The sequence below is a fragment of the Bos indicus genome, chromosome 7 (genome assembly GCF_029378745.1).
Source record: "Bos indicus isolate NIAB-ARS_2022 breed Sahiwal x Tharparkar chromosome 7, NIAB-ARS_B.indTharparkar_mat_pri_1.0, whole genome shotgun sequence".
NCBI lineage: Eukaryota > Metazoa > Chordata > Mammalia > Artiodactyla > Bovidae > Bos > Bos indicus.
Window position 1 is genome coordinate 79,330,968 of NC_091766.1, and position 23,409 is coordinate 79,354,376.

The 23,409-nt window shown below is 36.9% G+C and overlaps 1 protein-coding gene across 1 annotated transcript in view; it reads left to right on the top strand.

Annotated features, from left to right (window-relative positions):
• The first annotated feature begins 1,320 nt into the window (after positions 1 to 1,320).
• The window catches only part of LOC109561123 (teneurin-2), a 765,441-nt gene continuing 743,352 nt past the window's right edge, over positions 1,321 to 23,409 (top strand). Inside the window, exon 1 of the mRNA XM_070793964.1 lies at positions 1,321 to 5,546. Coding sequence (XP_070650065.1) covers positions 5,501 to 5,546 — 46 coding nt within the window. The 5' untranslated portion in view covers positions 1,321 to 5,500. The remainder of the gene's footprint in view (positions 5,547 to 23,409) is intronic.

Genomic DNA, 23,409 nt, shown 5'->3' on the forward strand with positions numbered 1-23,409 from the left:
ATATTTTACCTTATTCCAGGTTGTTTTAGTATCTTATAGACTAATATCCAGATAGAAAAGAAATGAGAATATAATTATTGCACTTATTTAAAAAGAAAGAATTAAAGGTGATGGAGTAGAATTAAAGGTGATGCTATGGGTATTTGAGTGAATATTTCTGCCTTTCGGTGAAACCTTAAATGGATGACACTCAGCTAATGACCTTCACTTTTCCATGCATGGAATGGGTAGCCTGAGGGCCCTAGCTTCAAGCAGAATATAAGTGCCAAGTACGAAGAACCAAATCAAATCGATGAGTATCACTTTCCTACAGCTTTATTTGCAGAGACAGTCATTCTTTTCTATTTCCATGCCTCACTCATATGTACTCATTCTCTTTTATATTATTTTGTATAATTATGATGTTTCTCATAGAAAGAATGATGAAGCCATTTCCGCAAAAAATCAGTGTCACTGAATTTAAATATGGTTAAAAACTTGAATCCCCATGAGCTCAGATGATCAAGCAGTCAACGTTTACCAAGTAGGCAGGCTACTTTGTTCAAAGATTTATGAAAGATACTAAATATACAAAGATAGTTTAAACATGAATATTGCTCTCATTTAGTCTATAACATAGAAAAGTATGGCACAAACCTGAAAAAAAAACATAATAACAAGCCAGGATGATATAGACTAAGTGGTAAATTATTGGCAAGGATGAAAATAACTGCAAGGTGGGAAGACAAGGGTTTATATTCTGGCTCTGTATTTGTTCTTTGTGTAATATTGGGTAAGTTAATTTTGCTAAAGCTCAGCTTTATCCTCTGTAAAATGGGTCTAATAGCCATTTGGTGAGTTGTCCTGAGGTTTAGAAATTAGAGGCAACAATAAATCCCTGTCATTTAATAGCACTTGTATGATTATTAATTCCTCTTTATTGAGTGGGTACTAGCTGTGTACTAGATATTGTGCTAATCCCTTTACATTTATTACCTAATGAAATTACATCATCACAGTATTTTACAGGTGACGACAGTGATGATGAAACAGAAAATTGATTTGCCCAATAGTCCCACAGTTAGGAAGCAAATTTCAAGTCAGCATGGGGACCTAGGAATAACCCCAAAGACACGCTGTTTTATTATTATACAAATCACCTTCCCTCTAGCTAAGTTGTGATGAAGATGAGGACTCTCTAAAGAGAATGAGGAATGAGGCTCTGAAAGTGATCTCTCGGGGGATGGGGTGGGGTGGGGAGGGCGGGAGCCCCGAGTGAGGGACAGAATGAATGTTTACACAGATAGGTTGGTGTCAGAGATGACTGAATATGAAGGGGGAGAAAAAAACTGCACAACAAAGTGATTCCTACTAGTTCTCTAGAGAACTGCGAACCTTTGATGATTTCTTTTAAAAACTAATATATACTTAGAATGAGGAAAGAAATCACAAATGACAAATGTTAAAGGGCTGACAGTAATCACAAATATTACAATTGCCAGGAAAGTAGCATGATCTTTTTTTATTATTGGCTTGACACAACTCCTCCTTTTCCTACATTTTTTTCCTATGTCCTCTTTGTTTCTTCAGTGATAACAATTTTACTGTCATTTGGGGAGAACCTTTGATGAATTTTTAGCTGCCACATAAAGTAATGAAATAAAACAGACTTTCAATCGACCAGTCAATAACTATTGGGGATGGATGTCATTCAGAGTGGCATTTTAAGAAGGTTATTCTGGCTTCCAAGGATGAATTAGAGAAGAGAAGAAAACCTCTTAAAATGGTTGTTTCAATAGCAGTGTCATGACAGTTGGGAGAAGTGTCACAACTAACAAGGCACTAATAGTAAAGTATTGGTTTGCCGAAGATTAGCTGCTTCATCCATTAGAGCAGATTCAAGGTCATTCCTAGAATAATGTCACTCGCCTTCACTTAGATTCTGAGTGCTTTCTTGAGAAGAGGAAAAGCAGTGGTGTTACAATCTGGCTGGGTCTTTGGCAGGACCCTAGGACTGTCCCTAGAGAAGTGAATGCTGCATTTTGTCCCCGTCCATGTGTTTCAGGACAGAAAAGCACAGCCAAGTGTTGCATTAGAGGATTATCACAATAGTCCAGACAGAAGAGCCCAGATGGAGAAGGTATTAAAAATCTGGAAATGAAACAATAACTTTAAAAGATAAGAGGGGTGATATTTGATAGCTATTGATAGTCAAATGATGAGAGAGAAAAGAAAGGGACCCCATATGACTTCAGGAGTTATACACTTTACACAGGTGAGGGAATTGGGAGAAACAGCTGGTTTTGATTCATGAGTTTGGTTGTAGATCTTGAGTTTTACGCATATCACCCAAGTGGAAAGACCCAGAGGGCAGGTTAAATAACTAGAGCTTACAAGGAAGGTCAGAGTGGAAATAAGTCTTTGTGAGTTGTCTATTCTGAGGTGAAAAAATATTGTCTATTTTAACTATTAAAAAAAATCTTTTGGGTGGATTTTCTAATAGGAATTAACATGTATGAGGCACTTGCTATATGCTGGGAACAAAACTCATAACAGCACATGCATTATTTATTCCTAGTGATAGACCCAAGGGGCAGGTAATGTTATTATACCCATTTTGAGATGAGGAAAGAGCCACAGAGAGGCAAAATAATTTGGTCGAGATCACACAGCAAGCAAATGGTGGAGCTGGGATTCAGTCCCACACAGCCTGATTCCAACCACCATCTACTCCATAGTATGGGTTTGCCAGGTGGTGCTAGTGGTAAAGAACCTGCCTGCCAATGCAAGAGACCCAGCTCCGATCCCTGGGTTGGGAAGATCTCCTGGAGAAGGGCATGGCAACCCACTCCAGTATTCTTGCCTGGAGAAACCCAAGGACAGAGGAGCCTGGTGGGCTACAGTCCATGAGGTTGCTAAGAGTCAGGCACAACTGAAGCAACTTAGCATGCACACACTCCCTCCACTGTATAAGCTCACGGGGGAAAGCTGTCCTGCAGAGAAGTAAGAACTTGTGAACGTCATATTCTCACAAGAAATATTAATGTGATTTGGGCTGACTTGGGCACCTCAGTATAGTCAGATGTTTCCCCCATGGTCAAGGTTAAGTCATATAAATCAGACCACAAAAATTGCCCACTCAGGGTCCCCACCTCCTCACTAAAGAAGTGGTAAAAATAAGCAACAACACTGATAGCCATTTATAGCTTAAAAAAAAAATCTTTTTGCCACCTGGATTTCTTTTTATTTTACCTTGACTATGCTTTGCTGATCCTGTTCAATAAGACTCAGGCCACTCCCCAGCTTTTCTTGCACTGAAATAGTTATTTTTTAAAAAATAGTTATAGTCTTATAACAAGGTCTTTATTTTTATTGGCAGAAAATTCCCAGCCTACTTACTCCCTTGTATCAAGTTAATTTTAACTATAAACCCTATATCAATAATGCCATTTAAAGGAGACTGCTTCCAATACACTCTGAAATGCCAGCAGAGGATTCTGGACTTACCAGGGCACCATTTCCCTAGCTACTCACTGGCCCTCATCTTTCTCTTCTACATCTGAGCACTCTCCGTTCTTTGGCCAGCTGCCTTCTATTCAGGCACTGTGATTTCTCCATTCTGAACTCCGTCTTAATGATCAGTAGGGCTTCATCTTGATCCCATTGGAGGGTTGGGAGGGAGTTTGTTCCTTCTTTATTTGGGTCGAAACTAAAGATACATCCTCCTATTGGCAAACCATGGAAATAACGACACTCCGAGTTTAACAAGATCAAGCAATCCCTCTTTGGATATAGCAATGTGGCCAGGGCCGAGATAGAAGGTCTTATTCCTGGACCAGTTCTCAGTCTGTATCGGGTGGTTTATACAAGATGCCTAGGATTCAGGGATATAGTGGGATACACTGTAGTTAAAGTAAAATGATTGAATGCTTTGTTTTGCTCTTTTCATTTTTCCCAAATAATAACTATTATGAGTAGGATACATGAGATTTATTTTCCATCATTAGAATTGCTTCATTTCAAAAAGACGGTCAGTCAGAAACTCAAACATATCCTCTTCCTGCTGGCTTCTACTGCGTTAGCTAAGGTTACCATGGGAAGCAAGCAGTTATTTTCACCAATAACTTAACTTATACCAAATACTTGACCTTGGAATAAGCAATTTACATCCTTATACAAGAGGTCACTTAGGGAATTTAACTGTGTAATCCTAGCCCCCACGTGGCAGGAGATGAGTGCAGATGGAACAAAGCTGGTGAAACACCATTCGAAACCATTTGAATTAGGAAATCATTTCTTTTCGACTGTTTTAAAAATGGAACCTACTTTTAAAATGGTACAGGAAGGCAGAAGGATGCAATAAAAGTCTGTAGAAATAGTGACTCAAAAACTCTGTTCCAGGACTCAAGAAAGCAAGCCTGTTGTCACATTTGGAGGGAAACCAGAGAGAATTAAGGTTTTCGCTTTGCTAATAGCTCTTCTCCAACACCTTTCTTTCAAACATCTTGCCCTGCCTTTTATTTTGCCTTTCTTAATCAAACGAATAGAGAGAAACCACCTTTCCAACTTTAACCAGGAAACCTAGGTTTCTGCAAGTGCTCATACTGTGGTGTGGGCTCTTCCTTTTAAAGACAATTATCAAGACGAAGCATTTGTTTCTTCTTTTGTTTACCCGTGGCAGTTTGTCAGCAGTTATGATAAGTAGAGTTCCATCTGCCAGTAAAACTACGCCGCAAATTGCCGTAGAAATTAGCAGCTTTCATTTTTGCCTACATAAATAAATATGTGAAATAAATTGCACATAAACGCATCCTAAAAAAATCACAGGTACACCGCACAGTTAAATGCCAATCAGACAAAACCAGAGACACATGGCGATTATCTCAGTTTTCAAACCTGGAAGATACACGAATGTGTTTCTAAATGAGAGAGGCAGTGTATCATGCTTGCTGAGATAAAAACAGAAGCTGCCAGACACTGCACTGTGGCTTTATTCTCAGAACCCTTTGCCTGCAACCCGCTCTATCTTTTTTCCCCCGTGTTCTCTCTTCCCTCTCTCTCTCCATCTCTCTCTCCATCTCCCTCTCCCCGCTGTCTTTCCCTCGCTCATTGTTCTCTCTCTCCTCCTGCCTTTGATGCACATACGTTGTCACATTCCATTGACTCTTCCCTCTTCTCTGTTCTTACACTCAAGCTAGCGGTGCTTTCGCCAGGCAGCGGCAGCCTCTCCTGCGAGTTTTAGTCATGTGTGCAGCTCAGTTTGATCGAGCGTTCCTTTTCTGCCTTTTCACTCTTACAAAAGATTAAAAGGTGGCGTCACATTGCTCCCCTGTTCCTTCCCGCAGGAGGGACTTAAAAGGGACAACAAAAACTAATCACTTTCAATAAGCATTTTCTTGCTGGGGAAAAGAAAAGAAAAGAAAAAAAAGAAAAGAAAAGAAAGAAAGGGGGGGTAAGGCGGGGGGTGGATTTAGCGGTGTAATTTGAGACCGGTGGTGAGGATTGGGGCGAGCTAGTGGAGATGCTGCACGCTGCTAACAAGGGAAGGAAGCCTTCAGCTGAGACAGGTAAGAGCGCCCATCGGAGGGTTTGACCGAGTGGCTTAGTTAAATCTCTGTTTTCACCGTTTTGTAATTGAGAAAGGCATCCGCAGCAGAAGCCGATTTTTCAGTCGGCTTCCTTTTGTTTAACATAGAAAGTACCTGTATTAATTTTGATGAATTAGAGCATGCAGCAAATTCAATTGAAAATAGATTTGTATAGTAAATGCATTTAAGCTGAATGATTTCTCCTCCGTTTTATTTCAGGGGAGAGATAAGAAAGATGATTTTGATCAGAATAGCACTTTGCATTTACGTGAAATTCTAAATAGCTAACGGGGGAAAAATAATAATAATTCAATTGATCTTGTTTTTGAAGTCTGGGACTTAAACCCTGGGAGACAGCTGGGATTTGAAATTTTTCTTCTAACTGAACTTCTGCTGCGTTATAATAATTTTTCACCGGAGGTTTGAGCAAGGGTAGAGTTTATTTAAGTCGAGCTGCTGAGCTGTGTTTGGCTTGAATCTTCTGGGTGCAGCGCTGTTTCTGTGTCCTTAACCTGTGTCAGGTTGATGTTTCATAAATGGAGATTAAGTGTTGTCCCAAATGAAATATGAAGTTAAAACACCAGGTTAGGGTGTGTGTTAGAAGAGGGTCCAGTGCATAATTAGGAATAACTGAATTATGACAGTTTGGAGTGGGAGTTAACTCTGGAGGTGCTGTTTGATCAGTCTTCCTGGATTTTAAGCGGCTCAATAATGAAGGGGGTAATTATCAGCCTCAAGTCAGAACTTTGCATTAGGACCTTAAATATAGAATACATGCAGACTTCCACTGTAGGTGGCTTTTAGGAATCTGTCCCTTTTGTGCGCGTGAATGAGAGTTGTGGATTATATTTGATGGCATTTCTCCTTTAAAGAGCTTTGGGATAAAGCTTAAAAGGCTCACATCTATTTTAACGTTGAACAAACACCAAATGCAATACACTGTAGTCTCCTAGTGCCTGATTTTTGTTGCTGCTGCTGTTTTTTTAAAGTTGCGATCATTTGTTTTGAACCTCAGTCTCCATTGATTTTATGCTCATTGCCTATGCTGCTAAAATTTATTGCTGGCGTGAATGAATTGAGATTTGAGAATACAAAAAAAAAAAAAAAAAAATCTAATTAGCAGAGTTTTGATTCAAGGATAACAACAGCCAAATGATATCCAGGTTTTTACCTAGGATGTTCCCTAAAATGTTTGAATTCATTTTCAGATGATTTTGGGGAGGGTTGGGAAAATCTGAATATTAAAAGGGCAAAATTCTGTTAAAAAATACTTCTCCAGAATGAGAGACAGAAAGGTGACTTTAATGCCTCCGCGAGGTTTGGTCCCAGAAAGAACTGCTAGATTGTAGCATAGTTGAGTTCAGCAACCATGCATGAAAAGATATTTTATATATTTATTTGGAGATAAGATTATTTTCTTACCAAGTTTCCAAACAACTTGCCCCTCAATTCCTTACTCTGGCATGTCTAGTGTTTGCCAGACCATCTGTGCCCACAGACCATCTTGTGGGTGCAGCCCATGAATCCAGTTTTAGGGGGACACCAGGAGCTACTGAATGTTGGGGCATGGAGATCAAATCAACTATAGGTCTCATCACGCTTTATCATCCAGAGCTAATCGTCAACAGACGTTCTCTGGAAAGCCCCTCATACAGGTGTGGGGAGACTTAATTTCTTCATCATGGTTAAAAGAGCGGGGTAAGATGTGGACAAGGGGGAGAGAAACGGCTGTAGGATGTTTGATATAATCATGCCAGTGGTAGCATAGTGAGTTTTTAAAATCACATAGTATGTCATTTCTTCTTTTCAACTTAAGAAACTTGGCAGAATCTCAAAATAGTTCTCAAATTCAGTCCGTGTTTCTGCATAGCTTTCTCTGATCAAGCCTTTTCTTTGATTCTCGCTGTAGCTAACCATTGAGTGTTTCATGCCGCTGTTGATAATAATGATTATTTCTTAAATAACTGACAAGTGTTGAGAAGATGGGCCAGGAGAAATATGTTGTCTGTATCATATATGCGTTTTAATTTTATTTATGAAAATGACTACTTTGTGGTGAGATGATAAATTTGAAGTTATAGCTTGGCTGTCTGTATCACTGAACCACTGTCCTTCTTCCAGAGAACCAAATGGAACTAAAGTAGGCAGAAATAAATCAGTTGTGAACTGGATGGCAGTTCAGCATGCACTTTTTAAGCAGATGGTAAGCCAAACTATCCTTACTCAAACTATCTGATTAATACAAATAGCATTTTTCTGACTTTTCCAGTAGATGTTGCTGGAGAGCAAAGAAAAGATCATTTTTTACTGGAAAATAAAGAAATGCAATAGACTTAGAAAAGCCAACGAGCAAGATCCTTCTCCCCAAACTCCGCTGATAGCATTTTGCATAATTTGCTAATTAATGAATTATATTGAATCATTACCTTTTATGATGTTCTATAGAAAGCTATTAAAACGTGAGCTAGATTTTTAAATTATGAGATTGTTCTCCTTAGACCCTATATATAATGTCTGTTTGCTGTTTTCCGTTTTTAAAAAATCAAGTTAACTGCACATTACTATTCAGAACATTTCATCCCTGAATGCTAAAACCCTTTAACATGCAAATATGATGTCAGAGGAGGAACTGAAATAGAATACCCTGAGAAGAGTAATGATCAAACGCATTATAAAAATATGCACCAGTTGCCAACATGTAATGAAATATTAAGAAATTAAAAGCATGCAACCTCTAAAGTAATAGAATTTCATTGCTCTGAGACTGTTTTCCCACTGAATATTAAGTGCTTAATAGATCTCTCCGTTAAAAAATAATCGGAAACCTACATGGTTTGTCATGGAAGTTCTTTTATTATCTGATTTTGAAAAATTAGCCCAATAGGATTTTCCTCTGACAACAAAATATAATTAACATTGGCTATTAAGTGCCAGGTTACCAAAGCAAAAGCCACAAGGCTTGATGGACAAACTGGGGCTGCAGAGAGCAAGTATCAGCGCTAGAAGCTGAGGGGACCCATGCTGGAACTCTGCTGATAATCACTCTGATAAAATGACAAAGACATCCCAGGGGAGCCCAGGACTCTAGTACCCAGACACAAACTGATGCAATTTCAGGCAACCAGTGACCTCTATCTATGGGAGTGTTTATTTTTGGAAATGATCAATTCGCCAATTTCAGTTGTGAAAGAGAAAGGTATATAATTTTTCCAATGCAAAGAGGGCCTTGGCTCTTACAAAAGCACATTCAGATAAGACAAGTGTACACCCTTTGTGGTAGAGCTTTCAGTGTTTCTTACCTTAAACAGTCCAAGCTCTTTTCTGGTGCATTTTTCTTATGCACTGAAGTCCTTCTTTGTCAGTTTTCATTCCTGAGGTGTGAAATGCTCCATAGGATGTTTTGACTTAACACCCATTCAATTCTCTTTACTGGGAGGAAAAAGCTTACATTTAGAAGGCATGAGTGTCATCTACTCCTGTTTTGTAATTAGCACTGTAAGTCCACTGGGGTAAGGTTGTTTCAACTTTTTTTTTTTTGCTTTGATTCAAATACGTATTTTGTGTTTGACCCATACTGATTATTTTTTTCTCTCCGTCTTTAAATAAGAAAAGCTTTACAATTTGGTTGGAGTATTTGGTTTCTTTCTCTGGTTGATTTGATTCTTTTCTTTCAGTGTTTTCTGTTTTTCATTATAGCTATCAAGCAATGACTCTATTCAAAGCACCCTGTTAGATGTGCCCCCAAATATCTGTCCTGATAGCAAAAAATATCTGTCCTTTTGGTGAGAACCTTAGGAAAACAGAAGGTGCCGACCAGACCTGGAGAATTATCTAGTGGGTTAAAAACGTGCTGGTTAGTCCTGACTTTCTTTAGGAGAGCAAAGAAGGAAAGGTCATTGCAAGTTGAGGGAAACCTGAGGATGATCACCTTTGAATCAGAAAGTGAAAGGTGAAAACACAGAATAATCCAAATGAGCAAACTCAGAGGGGTCCTGTGGGCAATAACACCAAAATGAATGACCAGTGCCAGTAGGACTGAGAGCCTCGAATAGCAGACACTCAACAGTCACTGGAAAGATGTGATCTGGCAGCTTCTGGAGGAGTTCTCTTAGTATGGGAGTCAGGGAGAAGTGCGGTAATGGGTCCATACTATGCCGCTTGCCCAGAGATAGTGATGCTAAAATGCCTGTTTAGGGTCCATTTGCTCTCCCATTAAATTGTGGTCCTGAGCAGCTATCGTTAGTAGTAGAATATTGTTTTAGTTTCTAGGGATATTGCAGAAAAAGCAGTGAGAATCCTTAGTCTTGAGGAGGGAAGCCCGTGAATCATGTATTGCATTAGCCTAAGCATGGGTGGTAAGGTTGAGAAACATCAAGGGAGGGGGAGGGACTGGGAGGGAGCCTTCCTGTTGTAATTATTGCAATCTCTTGTATGTACTGTAGATGTCATGGCCTCATTAGGAAGGGATTCTGTGTATATGCTTTTGTTTTCATAAGAAAAACCTTCACCATTCGTCAGAGATGAGACCTGGAGTTTAGAGGGTGTGGTATTCTCTCTGTATTATTAGTGTTAGGCTCATCTCCGGTTTCCTGACATTGACTCAAATGGGTTTTTATGATCTTTAAGGTTTAATTTCTGAAAAGGTATATACTTTCTTTGTTGAAATCAATTGCCTCCCTGAAATGCCCATGTGTCACTTATTTTCTGTAAGCCTTGTCTCACTTACCTTGAACTGGGAGATATCTAGAATATTTGACTGCAGTTCAGCTATGGAGACTCCTCTAACCATTTAATGGAAGTTTTGTATTAACATATAAGATGTTTTCTTGCATCCGATAGACTTCATAGAGAGAAGCAGTGAAAATAATTATCGGCATCACTAAGTAAGTAGAGAGCCACCCTTTTTCTCAGAAATTGATTTAACTAGCCTATGCCCGTAGACAGGGTGACCAATGCCACCTCAGAACCAAGCTGTAGATGAGTGCTCTGCCTTGTCCTCCAACCACTTTAATCTAATTTGTTCCATTTACTTTTCCAAGCTTTTCATCTTCCCACCATTTTAATACCATCAGAGATGGGGGCTGCCCATGACATTCAAACTTGACATTATCAAACACAAAAGGCATCACTCAGACACTTGACTGCATTACAATGCAAGGGGAAAAAAATAGATCCTAAAGGCTTAGAAATTATTGTTTCGTACCTTGAATGTAGGTGGATTTTTTTTTCTGTTTCTTTCAATCTGTCTCATTTGACTGTTTTGCTTCTGTGTGTTTGCCAAGAGTACTAAAAACCGGGAAAAATTAGCACTCACCAAGCCGTAACGTACCTATCCTTATGTTCATTGCAGGGATGTGTATTAAATACAATGGAATTTACAAGTCTATGATTATCTGTTATTTGCTAGTCACCGACCACTTCCTGACGAAGTACCAAAGTTGAGCCTTGCCCTGGAGCTGCCTCTTCACTGCTGCCATCAGTTCTTCTGGCAGTTGACTGCGGCCAGACCTTTTTCCCGACTCACACATCTGTGGTCATTGCAGTAACTCTGTTATTGCTGGGTAGACCAGAAATCTATCAAATCCATAGCAGTCCTGTGTTTGTTTACCCATGAAATCTTTGTGTATGCATTGAGATAGAGGGGAGGGATTCTTAGTTAATATAAATTTATTTATACCTCCCTTTACTTGCGATCCTGAACTTTCTATTCAAAGACAATTTACCCCCATATGTAAGACAACATTTGTGAGCTGAACAAACAGTGCTATCAGATTGTGGTGAATTGCTTCAGTAGTATTACTTCATGCATAGAGATTGAGTGTGTTGTAAAGCTCTGTAAAACAGCCAGCTACATCGTATCCTACAGGTTTAATATACTTCTCTAGCCTTGTACTTGGGAAGGATTTCTGTAATTGGAGACAATCTAGCTAGGAGAACTTTTAAGCTATTGGAGGCTGAAATACAAGTTTTTGTGAAATGTGACTTTCTAGTCTTGAAACTGAGTAGATTACAAATTTCTCTTAACTGGACAGAACCATTATTGAAGATGTAGAACAATCTTGATTATCCAGAGTTTGAATTTCCAGCATAGGGATTATTCAGATTTCTTCCTGACTCCCCTGTCTTTTCTGTCACTACCTGACGTGAATCATTTCTCTAATCATTGGCACTTCTGCTAATGGTATGGAAAGGCACGTTTGAACAGGAAAATCCAAACCTGGGAATTTTCCTTCAGAAGACTGAATTATGTAAAAAAATCTAAATGGTAGGTTTTTTAAACTATTCATTAAAATTGACTGTATTTCCTTCTGGGGGTACCCCTCTTTTTATTTACAAATGGTGGTTTATTATAGCTATCAAAATACCAGTATTTTACCTACATGTTTAAGAGGCAAACAGTAAATCCAGTAGTCTGAATGATTCCAAGTACTTGGTTTCATTGTTTTGGCTTATATCATTCCCCTGCCCTACCACCCAAGCAACTATTATTTTGAATTAACTGGTTGGATAGCATGCCTAGATGGAATTTTAAAAAGCCACTCAGATCAAGCAAGTATACCTTATGTAAGTTATTGGAATTCTGATAAGCATATTTCTCTAGCATTAAGTACAAAAGTGAATTATTGGTGCCCAAACCTAAGTTAATCTCCAACCCCAGTCCTATCTCATTTTCGTCATCAGTGACTGCCAGTCAGTCCTTGATAAGTTATTTACATTTAGGATTTGACCCTCTAGAGGTCCTCAAAGTCCCAAACAACTTTAAAGTCTTGACAACCTCTTATATCCTGGAATTACATTGAAATATAAAGACTTGAAAGGGTGGCTGGCTTTTCTGAGAGACTGTGATCGCAGAGTAGGCATGGACCTTACCAGCCACCTTCCAGTTTTGCAGAGTTTAGGATTCCATCTAGTGGATATTTTCACAGAATCAAATTTGATTTCCTCTCCTTTTCTTATACCTGAGTTGTGGCTTGAACATTTTCAAAATCTTGCAGTCATATCGGCCATATCGTAACATCTTATCAAATAATTCACTCTTCTCTTACACTATCCTGATCTGACAAATATATCTATAAACAATCGGTTGCACTTGAGGTGCCTAACCAAAACTCACAAGATGTTTCAGTTTCTAAATTTAATAGGTAAGGTAATGTAGCTAACAAAATATATAATTTGTAGTATAGTTGATCCAAATATAAAGGGCACAAATGTTATTCTTGATACTAAAAATATTTTCTTGTCAGTAGATAAAAACTGAGTTTATTAGAAAGAAATATACTTGAAGTTTTAGAATGTTGAGGTATAGTTGATGACGTACTATATAACCATTAGTTTTCAATCCGTATTGTAAAATGAAAATTTAAGCAATAATTTAGCAGGCAAAACTGATAATGGAAAACCTTAGTAACTATTAGAAACATCATTGTCAAATCTAGTCATAAATTATATATATGTAGGAAATGCCTCTTGACATCCGTGTGTGCACATGTGTATACATAAATATGTTACTATATGTATGTGCATATTTGTATCTCTAATTCCAGCTTTGCACCTGTATCTATATTGATATTTGTACCTGTGTCTATAGTCAGAGGTAGAAAGAAAGAGAGAGAATGGTCATATTCCTAGTAACATGTAAGGTGGTTATGTTCCTGGCAAAATACCATGTTTCTTTCTAGCTGACATGATTCATTTCCCATAATCTGACATGCAATGTACTAGTTACCAGATGAACCACACATAACTCTTAAGGAATTCTGATCTAGTACGTAATTAGCAATTATTTTAATGTTGAATGTTTCACTCATGGATATGTTTCATATTTGGAAATACTGAGAGAGAAAAATTCAAGGATTACCAAGCGATCAGAGCCCTCAGCTCTTCCTTGCCTGCTCAGGAAAAGGACTGGAAAAGAAACAGCATCCATGATTTGTGGGGAAGAAGATCCTCATGTGAAGTGGTCTGGTCTCAACTAAAAATAAATCTGGGTTTATGGAAAAGCCAGGCCAGCGAGACTAAATTCTCTGTTTCTTCTTACTGCTGGCAAGTCGCAATCCAAACACAGGATCTGTTTGTATGATATTCACTTTTCTGTGAGTTCTATATAAGTGAGAACACAGGGAAAGTGCCATCAACATGCTTAGTATTTAATGTGGCCTAAGATCTTGTTTGAAAATATAGGTAAACAATGTGTGCATATTTTTCTAAAATGAAATGGGCTTCCCAAGTTAGAATTCTTTTCTTCTCAATCTATGTGATATTTATGATGTATATTTCATGTGTTTATAGCCACATATCGTATGTGATTTATAGACACACACATAGTCTCTAGAGGTCAGTAGAATATAAGAAATGGGCAAACATTCACATGTAGATTAGCCCTAGAGATTCTGAAGACCATTTTTCAAATGATAAAATAATGATAGTCGACTAATGCCATTAGGAACTAAAATCATTAATCAATGTTAACAAAAAAGTCATGTCATTCTTGTTCCTGAAATGAAACTAATCTATTTATTTTAGGCAAATTTCAGATACATGGACATTTACATGGCAAGAACCTTGACAGGAAACCCAAGCTGTAATTACTTTATAATAGTTTATTATAAGACTTTGATTTTCTAAAATATTTTTGAAGACATTTTTAATTTTATTTTGTTAACAGAACAAAATAGTAAATTGTTTTTAAACATTTGACTCTTATATCCAAAACAGTGTTTCAGTTTTAGCTGCTAATTCAGTCTCTTCCACTCTTTAGAAATGAATAATGTGATAATTTATATGTTTCAGTTCTATGTGTTCTAAGGAACTAAATGTCCCTGATGATGGGAAATGTCTTAGAAAATTGTAATTTATTTTATATATAAATTTACAAGTGTTGACAGTTCAGTAAATTAGTGCACAGTTGAGGACGTTGATCAAGTCTTTCTCTAGAAAAGTCATATTCAAGAAAGTATAGAAAATGATGGCAGGTAACTCTGACCTACTTCACAACGGAATTGCTGGTGCCTCCTACACTCATCCGTGCAAAAGAAAACCGTGTGTCAGAGCTTCATGTTTCATCTGGATTTGAGATGGAATAATTAGCATTTAATTTGAGGTTACTTGCCATGGCTTAGAACTTAATATGACTTGCACACAAGAAGATCACTCATACCTGGATCCAAGCTATCAATACTCTATTCCTATATGTGTCCATTTACACCATAGCAGATTGCAGTCTTAGCTCAGTGTCCTCCATGATAAACCCTAATCCAAGGGTTACACACACAAATGCCTAGAGGAGACTATTCAGATATACGACAATAGGAGATAATGGGGGACATTAAAGAGTCATTCCAAATTTAAACACATACACACACATTCAGACCTCACCTATGCTACCTAAATAAAACAAGACAAAAATCTATAAGCATTTCTACAGAATGGTCACATGAAGTAGTTAATAGAAATTTAGGCTTAGAGGGGTTTCAGTCATCACAAAGAAATCCCCAATAGATATTGATAAATATTTTTAGAATACTTCCAGTGGGTCATCTAGTCCTTACTTTGCTGCCAAGTTATTAAATGAGGAAGATACAGTATATTTCCTATCCTCAAAAAATGTGTAATGTATTGGCTTGGCCAAAAAATGTGTTTGAGTTTTTCCATAACATCTTATGGAATAACTTGGATGGACATTTTGGCCAACCCAGTAATTAGATACCTCCAAGACATCCTCTCCCTTGCCTCAATGGCCTCATATCTGTGCTCTTGAGCTCCTGCATCCTCCGTTCCATCTCTACAGAATTCCCTTCAGTCCTTCCAGCTTTCATAATTGTGCCTTTTCAAGTGCTCATCTCTAACACACCAGCTTGCCCCTGGCTGACTTCTCTGCATCCTTTAGGTTTCAGGTTAACTGTTGATTCCTCCTAGAAGTTTCCCTGGACTATCCCTCCCTAAGCCTAAATGCAGAACTCCTGCTCAGTAACCCTATAACAATGGATTTACCTTATTGTAACACTCAAACTCCAATACTTTGGCCATCTCATGTGAAGAGTTGACTCACTGGAAAAGACCCTGATGCTGGGAGGGATTGGGGGCAGGAGAAGGGGACGACAGAGGATGGGATGGCTGGATGGCATCACTGACTCGATGCACATGAGTCTGAGTGAACTCTGGGAGCTGGTGATGGACAGGGAGGCCTGGCGTGCTGCGATTCATGGGGTCGCAAAGAGTCGGACACGACTGAGCGACTGAACTGAACTGAACACTGTTTATCATTTAAGAACTACTTGTCTACTTGTCCACACCCACATAATCTATTAAGCTCAGCTAAGTCAGGAACCATGTGATCTAACTTGTCTATGTATCGTGAAGCCTAGTAAAATATCTGATGGCATAAAGTTTATTTAATTAGTATCTCTTGAATGACTTTAAATACATAAATAATAACAAGGCATTGATAAATATAAAAGTAGGTTTCACATCTTCAAGAAACTGGGAAGGATTGGCATCCTTGTTTGAACTCAAGTCTTACTCAAGAATAGGTTCAAAGTGGCCCCAAGTGTTAACCTTTCTTCTGTTGCTGCTTATCTACCTTGAAATAATCCAGGTCCCTAAATATCAGAACAGAACCGTCCTTTTAGTTGGAAGGGGATGTACACTTTAGAGCTGTGGTTTTCACACTAGTCTCTGATCAGGGACAGTAGACCAGACACCCTAAAAGCAGTGACTCCCTCTCACTACTCTAGTGATTGGTTTAGGATATGGAACCTTAGTTATTGGAAGTAGACCGTGGACTCAGCAATGTCACAGTGAAGAAGAGTGGTTGCTCAGTATGAGACACTTTGCTAGGAACTGGAGGTCGGAAGCAATGATGCAGAGTAAATAAGTATTGATTTCTTTTTACTTGGGTCTAGGAACCTTACTTTATGTGAGGATCTTCTTCCACCACATCATCCTTCCATACTGTCGTTTCCTTGTCATCACCTTAAATGTTTTGATAAAGTCTTTGAGTTCTCTGATTTGGTAAGATGGAGCTACCTCTAGTTACTTGAATGAAAGACCCTAATTGGTGCCATTCTTCCTTTAACACTCCAAGACTTATGTTTGCATCTCAAATAGGAGATTTCCCAGATTCCCACTCTATTATGTTCTATAGATGAACAATTTAAATGACTGAGTAGTTTCTAATGTCAGCACACCCAATTCATGTCTACTTGGTATTTAGTTGGTTTTCTTCAGGTATGGGTAAGCCATACCTCAAAGTAGAAAATTACTCTTATAGTACCCTGAAAAATGGTGAAGAGTGAATTTGGAATTAAAGAGTGGATAAGTTTAAGCTTTAATGACCTTAACTCAGTTATATTCAAAGTATTATTTTAATTTGAAAATGTATAACGAGTTTGGTGAGATGTGTGAGGAATATGGTAGAAAGTACTTTCAGATATGGTATCTTCTTCTTCTTATTTTAGATTACCTTCTGCCTTTCTCATCTACCCCACGCTCACTGTCATTTATTTTTATTGTTGTCCAAAGGAAGTAGTGTATATTTTATAAGAAGTATAAAATGAGATTTTCTCCATATATTTATATGATTAAAGCCGCTTTGGAGCTATATTATTCAGAAAGAATAATGAGCGTTTTAGAAAGAACTCAAGCACATGTGATATAGCGTGGAGGCTGATGAGAGGGCTGGCTATTATTCTACAGTTTGGTAATATTTGCTATGTATTTTAAGGGATTTTCTTTTTGAGTATTGTGTCAGGGAAGTTAAAAAGAGGGACATGTGGAGATTAATACTAAATCCTTTTATTCATCTCTGGTGAAAATTTAAGAAACTCAGCCACCAAAATATTTTCCTAAAGATTCATCGTCTTTCTGTATTGCACAAAAGCATAAACAGTCTTACAGCCACCCTAGAAGTTCTTTAGATAACAATTGAATACAGATGTTAAACAAATAATAAAATCATTATTTTAATTTATACTAATAAACATTCAAAGGGTGGTCAATTTACGGTCCCCCTGACAATAAACATATTAAATGATTTGAGTTCACTACTGTAACTTCTGTTTTAATTTTTTACATATACCTTCTTACCCCAGTTTTATCCTTCTGTGAGTATAATATCAGGGTGCCTGTTTCTGCCTCACTCTCCCTTGTCTTCTCCAGAGTGTCCTATTGCATTCACTCAGACCTCTTTTGTAGAGACTCTTAATGCCAAAAATAGTTTATATTTTCTCTAGAATAAAACACAACATTTTTAGAAAAACAAGGTAATTCTTTGAAAAGTGGAAGATACTTGCCATGAGAAATCATATTCTATTTATAAAGAATTAGAACCACATCATAACAGTCACAGCATCCCTCATTTCCAAAATATTCTAGAATGAGAAACAATAATCAGTATTAGAGTAAAAATATATATTTCAATTTAGTTAGATGATTTTACTTCACAAAAGTGCATGCAGTTACAAAAAATAGACCTTTGACTTTTAACTTGGGTTTATTTTGCAATTTTGAAAAATGCTTGTGGATTTGTTAATGTTAAGTTGGTAATTGTTGATCTCTGAGGAGGGGTGTAGCATCTTCAGTCTGAGCTTATTACTGTGTAAAATATGGATTGCCTTTACCCTAATGGCCTCTGAATCCTATTACCATCCCATTAGAGAGTGTGGGATTTTAGTAATTCTGTTGTTGTTTCCAGTGGGCAGTGCATATAATGGGGAAGGGCAGGGGTTAATGCAATTCATCTCTTTTAATACTTGTAACTCTGAGTCCCTTATCACTCACTGTGGTTTCATTGGAATTCCACTCCCCCCCTGCCCGCCCCCCTTCTTACTGTTATCTTTAAAGCCCAATATCTTTCTATATGGCTTTCCTTACCAGAAGAGTTTGGAGAAGGGAGTTTTGGGTGATTCGTCAGTTTTAGCTATTAGATTTTCATAAACCGAATATAAATAAGGCGGTGCATCAGCTTGTGTGAAGCAGGCTGCAGCTTAGAAATGTTTTCAGTGACTGTCATTGTGCCAAGAATAGTATTGAAATAGCTCTTCAATCAAGATCATTTATAAGGCCTTTTGGAAGGAGAAGCATGAGACAAGCGGGTCGGATCAATGCTCGCTAGTGTTCTGGGTATAATGTTTCCATGTGTTGGCGGAGACAGCTGTGTCCTGGGTCCTAACAGTGCTAGAGAGGGGAATTGGGAAAGATTTCAAAGTGATAGGAATTAGATTCCTTTAAAGAGAAGTTTCCAGGCAATGGTAAATTCCCTCTATATCAGCCATGCTCAGTAGACGTACATGCCTGATTACGTACCCCTGGTTTTATTCATGAAATGTGTTTTTAGCCAATACAGCTTTTTTCAGAATAAATACGAACATCAGATTACTTCTCGGGATGTCAAAACAAATTAGTTTCCCACAGTGATGCAGTGAAAGGTGTAACTATTTTGCCTTTTTATATGTCAGAAAGCATTACTGGGACTGGGGAATTCCCACTTTTTTCCCTTTAGCCTGAGAGCCTAGTGGTTTGCAAAGGTCTAGTTTAATGCAGAAGCATGGTCACCTAGAGCTCCAGCACCCCCCTCTGCTGCCATTAATGAGAATCGCATGCTGAGATCCTAAGAGGCATCTGAGCTCAGAAAAAGGCAGGGAATGGCAGGAGGTGATCAAACCATTTCAATCTGTTGAAAGTGAGTGATATTCCCAGGGCTTATTGTTCACCTTCTCAGAGAATTAAGTTTCCATATGTTTCATCATAAATGGAATGAGTGTGCAACATAATTGCAACATGATAATGTTTGCTGGTTAATGCAGTAGAAAACTGGTGTTTGGAGGCAGATTTCTTCTTCATGTTCTAAATATTGTGGTTACCCACCTGGTTATAGCTTCTAGCCTAAGCCCGGTGGTGATGTTTAGATGTGATGGCTTGATACAGAGTATCTTGCGTCTTTTTGTGAATATTCATGCATTGAGTTGTTCCTTAATTTGAGAGATCACTTCTCATATTTCCAGACAGACTGTGATATTATTTATTTTCATCAGTGGGGTGTGTTGAGTGAAATTTACTTTAGAAGGTAATTATATAGCTACAGGTATAGTTAGTTTTCATTCCAATGAATTGATATGAATAAGCATTGAAAATATATTATTTCCTTTTGATCTTTAGTTACAGATTATCTTTTCAAACCACTTTTGTTCCCACAATCACTTGGGAAGCTCAAACAAGCAAAAATAAAATAAAATCTACTACAGGTACCTACTAATGTAATAGTCTTTTTAAAAGGCAGTGCACCTTGAGACCATTTGCTGAAAATTATGAACCCCTGTAAGAGACATGTAGAACCTACATAGAATTATTACAGTTTTGTAAAGTACAGTAAAGGGGATCCTGGTTATTCAGTAATTGGAGTGTGGACTTCTGTTTTGCATTTATGTTTGAGTCCCATTTAATTCATCTCGTCTCTTTGTTCTTGAAACTTTCCTTCAGATCTGCCGATTTGCCAAGAAGCATAAAACTCAGATGACACAAATGTTTCTCTCGATGAGAGAATGGTGTATCATCTTTCCTATCTTCATAAAACCAAAAACTATTCAGTGTCTCTTTCAGTGTTCCCTTAATGCATAAATACACATTATTTAACATTTGTTAAATATCAGCAAATCAGTAATGAAATTTAACTCTTTGTTAAGCCTACATAATTTGGTTCTAAAAAAACCCTACTATCAGAATTCAAAAATAAATGTGAATTATTGTGAGGAAGACACAGGAACATTGAACACCACATTTTATACCATATTTCATCCGATGCTTTCTTGGCTACACACTTTCCAATAAGTTTATGTTAGCAATAGAAGTCAGCAGATTTATTTAAATATGTATTTTCTAACTATAAAAGTTGAATGGTCCATACAAGAAATTCAGGAAAAAAATAAGCACAATAAAAACCATCCATATTTTTACCCAAATCTATTTTTTAACCCTCTTCAACAAATGAGTATTTTAAGAATCAAGATTTTGTTTTACACCTTTGTTATTGCATTGTGGGAATTCTCTCATGTATTAAATAGCACTGAAAAACATTAATATTCTATGAAAGTGTATGCCTTAAAAATATAATCTGATTTAAGAGATAACTTTTATTAATTTTATGATTATAAAAATCTAGTTATATGCTTCTTATAAAATAATTTGGAAAAATATACTGGTGAAAATATACATTTTTAAATGCTATATAAAAAGATACTAATAATAGTTTCACATGTCCTTTTGATTATTTTGCCTGTATAATAAGTAATCATAATATTATTTTTTAAATTTATGATATTTATTCATATTAAGATTATATACTTTAAATTTATTTACTTTCCACTGATTTTTCTGCTTCATTTCATTTTTTTTTAATAAAGATTTATTTCTTTATAACTACTCTTAATATTCTTAGGGTATGGTCAACTTCTGCTTGTCATATTATTTACTCATATTTTACCCTAGGAGTTTTTTTATTGTATTTTTTCACATGAAGCTATTTAAAATCTTCATGTAGTAAAGATTTCTAGTATTCTAACTATCTTGAATTGGTCTCAGCTTCAAAAGAATCCCCATTATAAGGTTCAATAAATAGGTACTATTTTCTTCTAGTAATTAAGAATTGTTAATAATATTAATTTTTAATCCATTAAAAATTTTATGTATGTGTCAGATAAGGATCTATTTTCCCTTCAAAGTTAATCAATTATCAGCATTTTCACTTGTATTTTTCACCTATATTTTCAGTCTATATTAAATGTCTTGTGCAGTATAGTCTATTTTGGGACCTTCTGCTCTGTAAAATATACTTGTGTGTGTTTATATATATTTTTGCACTATTATTGTTATACTAAATTCATAGTAATAGAGGAATTTCTGTTTTCCTTTTTCTTTTGCTCGAATGTCATTCTTATTTGTTTTTCCTAATAAGTTGAATAGAACCATGATATTAAAATTTTAAGCATATATTTATATGCCTTAAATTCAATTTGTTGAAATTTTCAACCTACCTTATTCACTTTTGTGCATATATAGAATAGTAGAAAAATGTTAACATCTTCAACCATATTTTTCTCTTTGAGTCATTTGTAAATGGTAGTGCTTTCTTCCCTCTTTTCTCCAACAACGTATTTCCACCCTTTTAAATATATGAGTTCAGTGTTTTCATTTATTATTCCTTCATTTGTCTTAATCAGGCAATTTATTTTGGAATTTTATTTAAAAATCCGTTATGCATTTTGCATAGAATGATGCAAGGAATTTCTTCTGCATAACTTTATTTTCTTTTTAGAAAACAATGTCTGTTAAAAAGTGCTCATTATATTAGTGTACCAAGTGCCCAGTTGCATTTACTGAACCATATCTGCACAAAATAAAATGCTGATTTACAGTGTTGGTCTTTATCCATTTGTGTGTCAGCATTAAATGCATGAAGAAGTCTGAACAGTTCTGATTGCTCTAGCGTCCCCTTGGGAATTTTCTAAAATATAATCCATAGAAAGTCAGTGCAGTACAAAACTCCACAAAGAAAGTGTTTCTTAGTGAAGTTAGTTTGAAAAATAATTCATATAATAGCCTTTTATTGGCACTTCATAATAACTCTTGTCATATTAAAAGCTTGGACGAGTTCAACAGTAAAAACTTCTCTTATCTGTTTGAACCCAGCTTCTCCCAGATTTAATCAATAACATTAACATTTGCTATTTTTTTGGAAGAGGGGGCAATATTTGGTTTGATGGTTTCTGTTTTGTTATGGGGTAAATGCAATACTTATCACTCAATCTACTATATATATATATATATATTATATAATATAATATATGGGGCTTCGCTGGTGGCTCAGGTGGTAAGAAATTCGTTTACAATGCGAGAGACCTAGGTTTGATCCCTGGGTTGGGATGATCCCCTGGAGAAGGGAAAGGCTACCCACTCCAGTATTCTGGCCTGGAGAATTCCATGGACAGTATAGTCCGTGGGGTTGCAAAGAGTTGGACATGACTGAGCAACTTTCACTCACTCATGTAATATAATAAATATATAGGTTGAGTGATAAGTATCACATATATGTGTGTGTGTGTGTGTGTGTGTATATATATATAATGAGTATTCAAGTGGCATTATTTTAATCAATTTCAATTTCCGGTGAGTCTTGCTACTTTTTGGGGTGGAATGAAAAGTAGTTCTACTCAGATCTTTAGAGGCAGGTCTCGAAGCATTTCGTCCACTGAACATTTCCTTAATGGTTAATAACAGTCTGGTTGCACAAAGCAGTGCTGTACCATCATCATACGGAGTAGCTCTATGCTTCTTTGCAAATACATTAAGCTTTTTGCAGATCAATATTTTTTTCTGTAAAATGGGGACAGTATCATTGAGGAGCTTAGAAGCAGCAGCAGTGATGCGTATAAAGTCCTTAATACAATTTCTACACAGAGAAATCACTTACAAAATTATAGTTGGCATTATACTTAATAATCATTTACAAGAAAAATGAATAGGACATATTCCTTGCTCTCAAACACCCTAACAGTTGGTGCAATAAGAAGTAACAATTTCATAATGCTTTGCAATTGGCATGTATTTTATTGGTACACTGTTGAGAAAGTGAGGATGCAAATAAATGAAAGAAGAGACAAATGCAGTGAGGGAGCTGAAGTCAAGTGATACAGAGGTTTTCAGGAGGTAGTTATCCCATGCTCCAGTATTTGTCAATCCAGAAGGAGGATTTTACCTTGGTTGAATATGGGAGGCTGTCACAAGTTTAGTTCCTTAGCTCCACGTGCTTCCTGAGTTGGGCATCTTTCTCTGCTAATGATTTATGAGATAT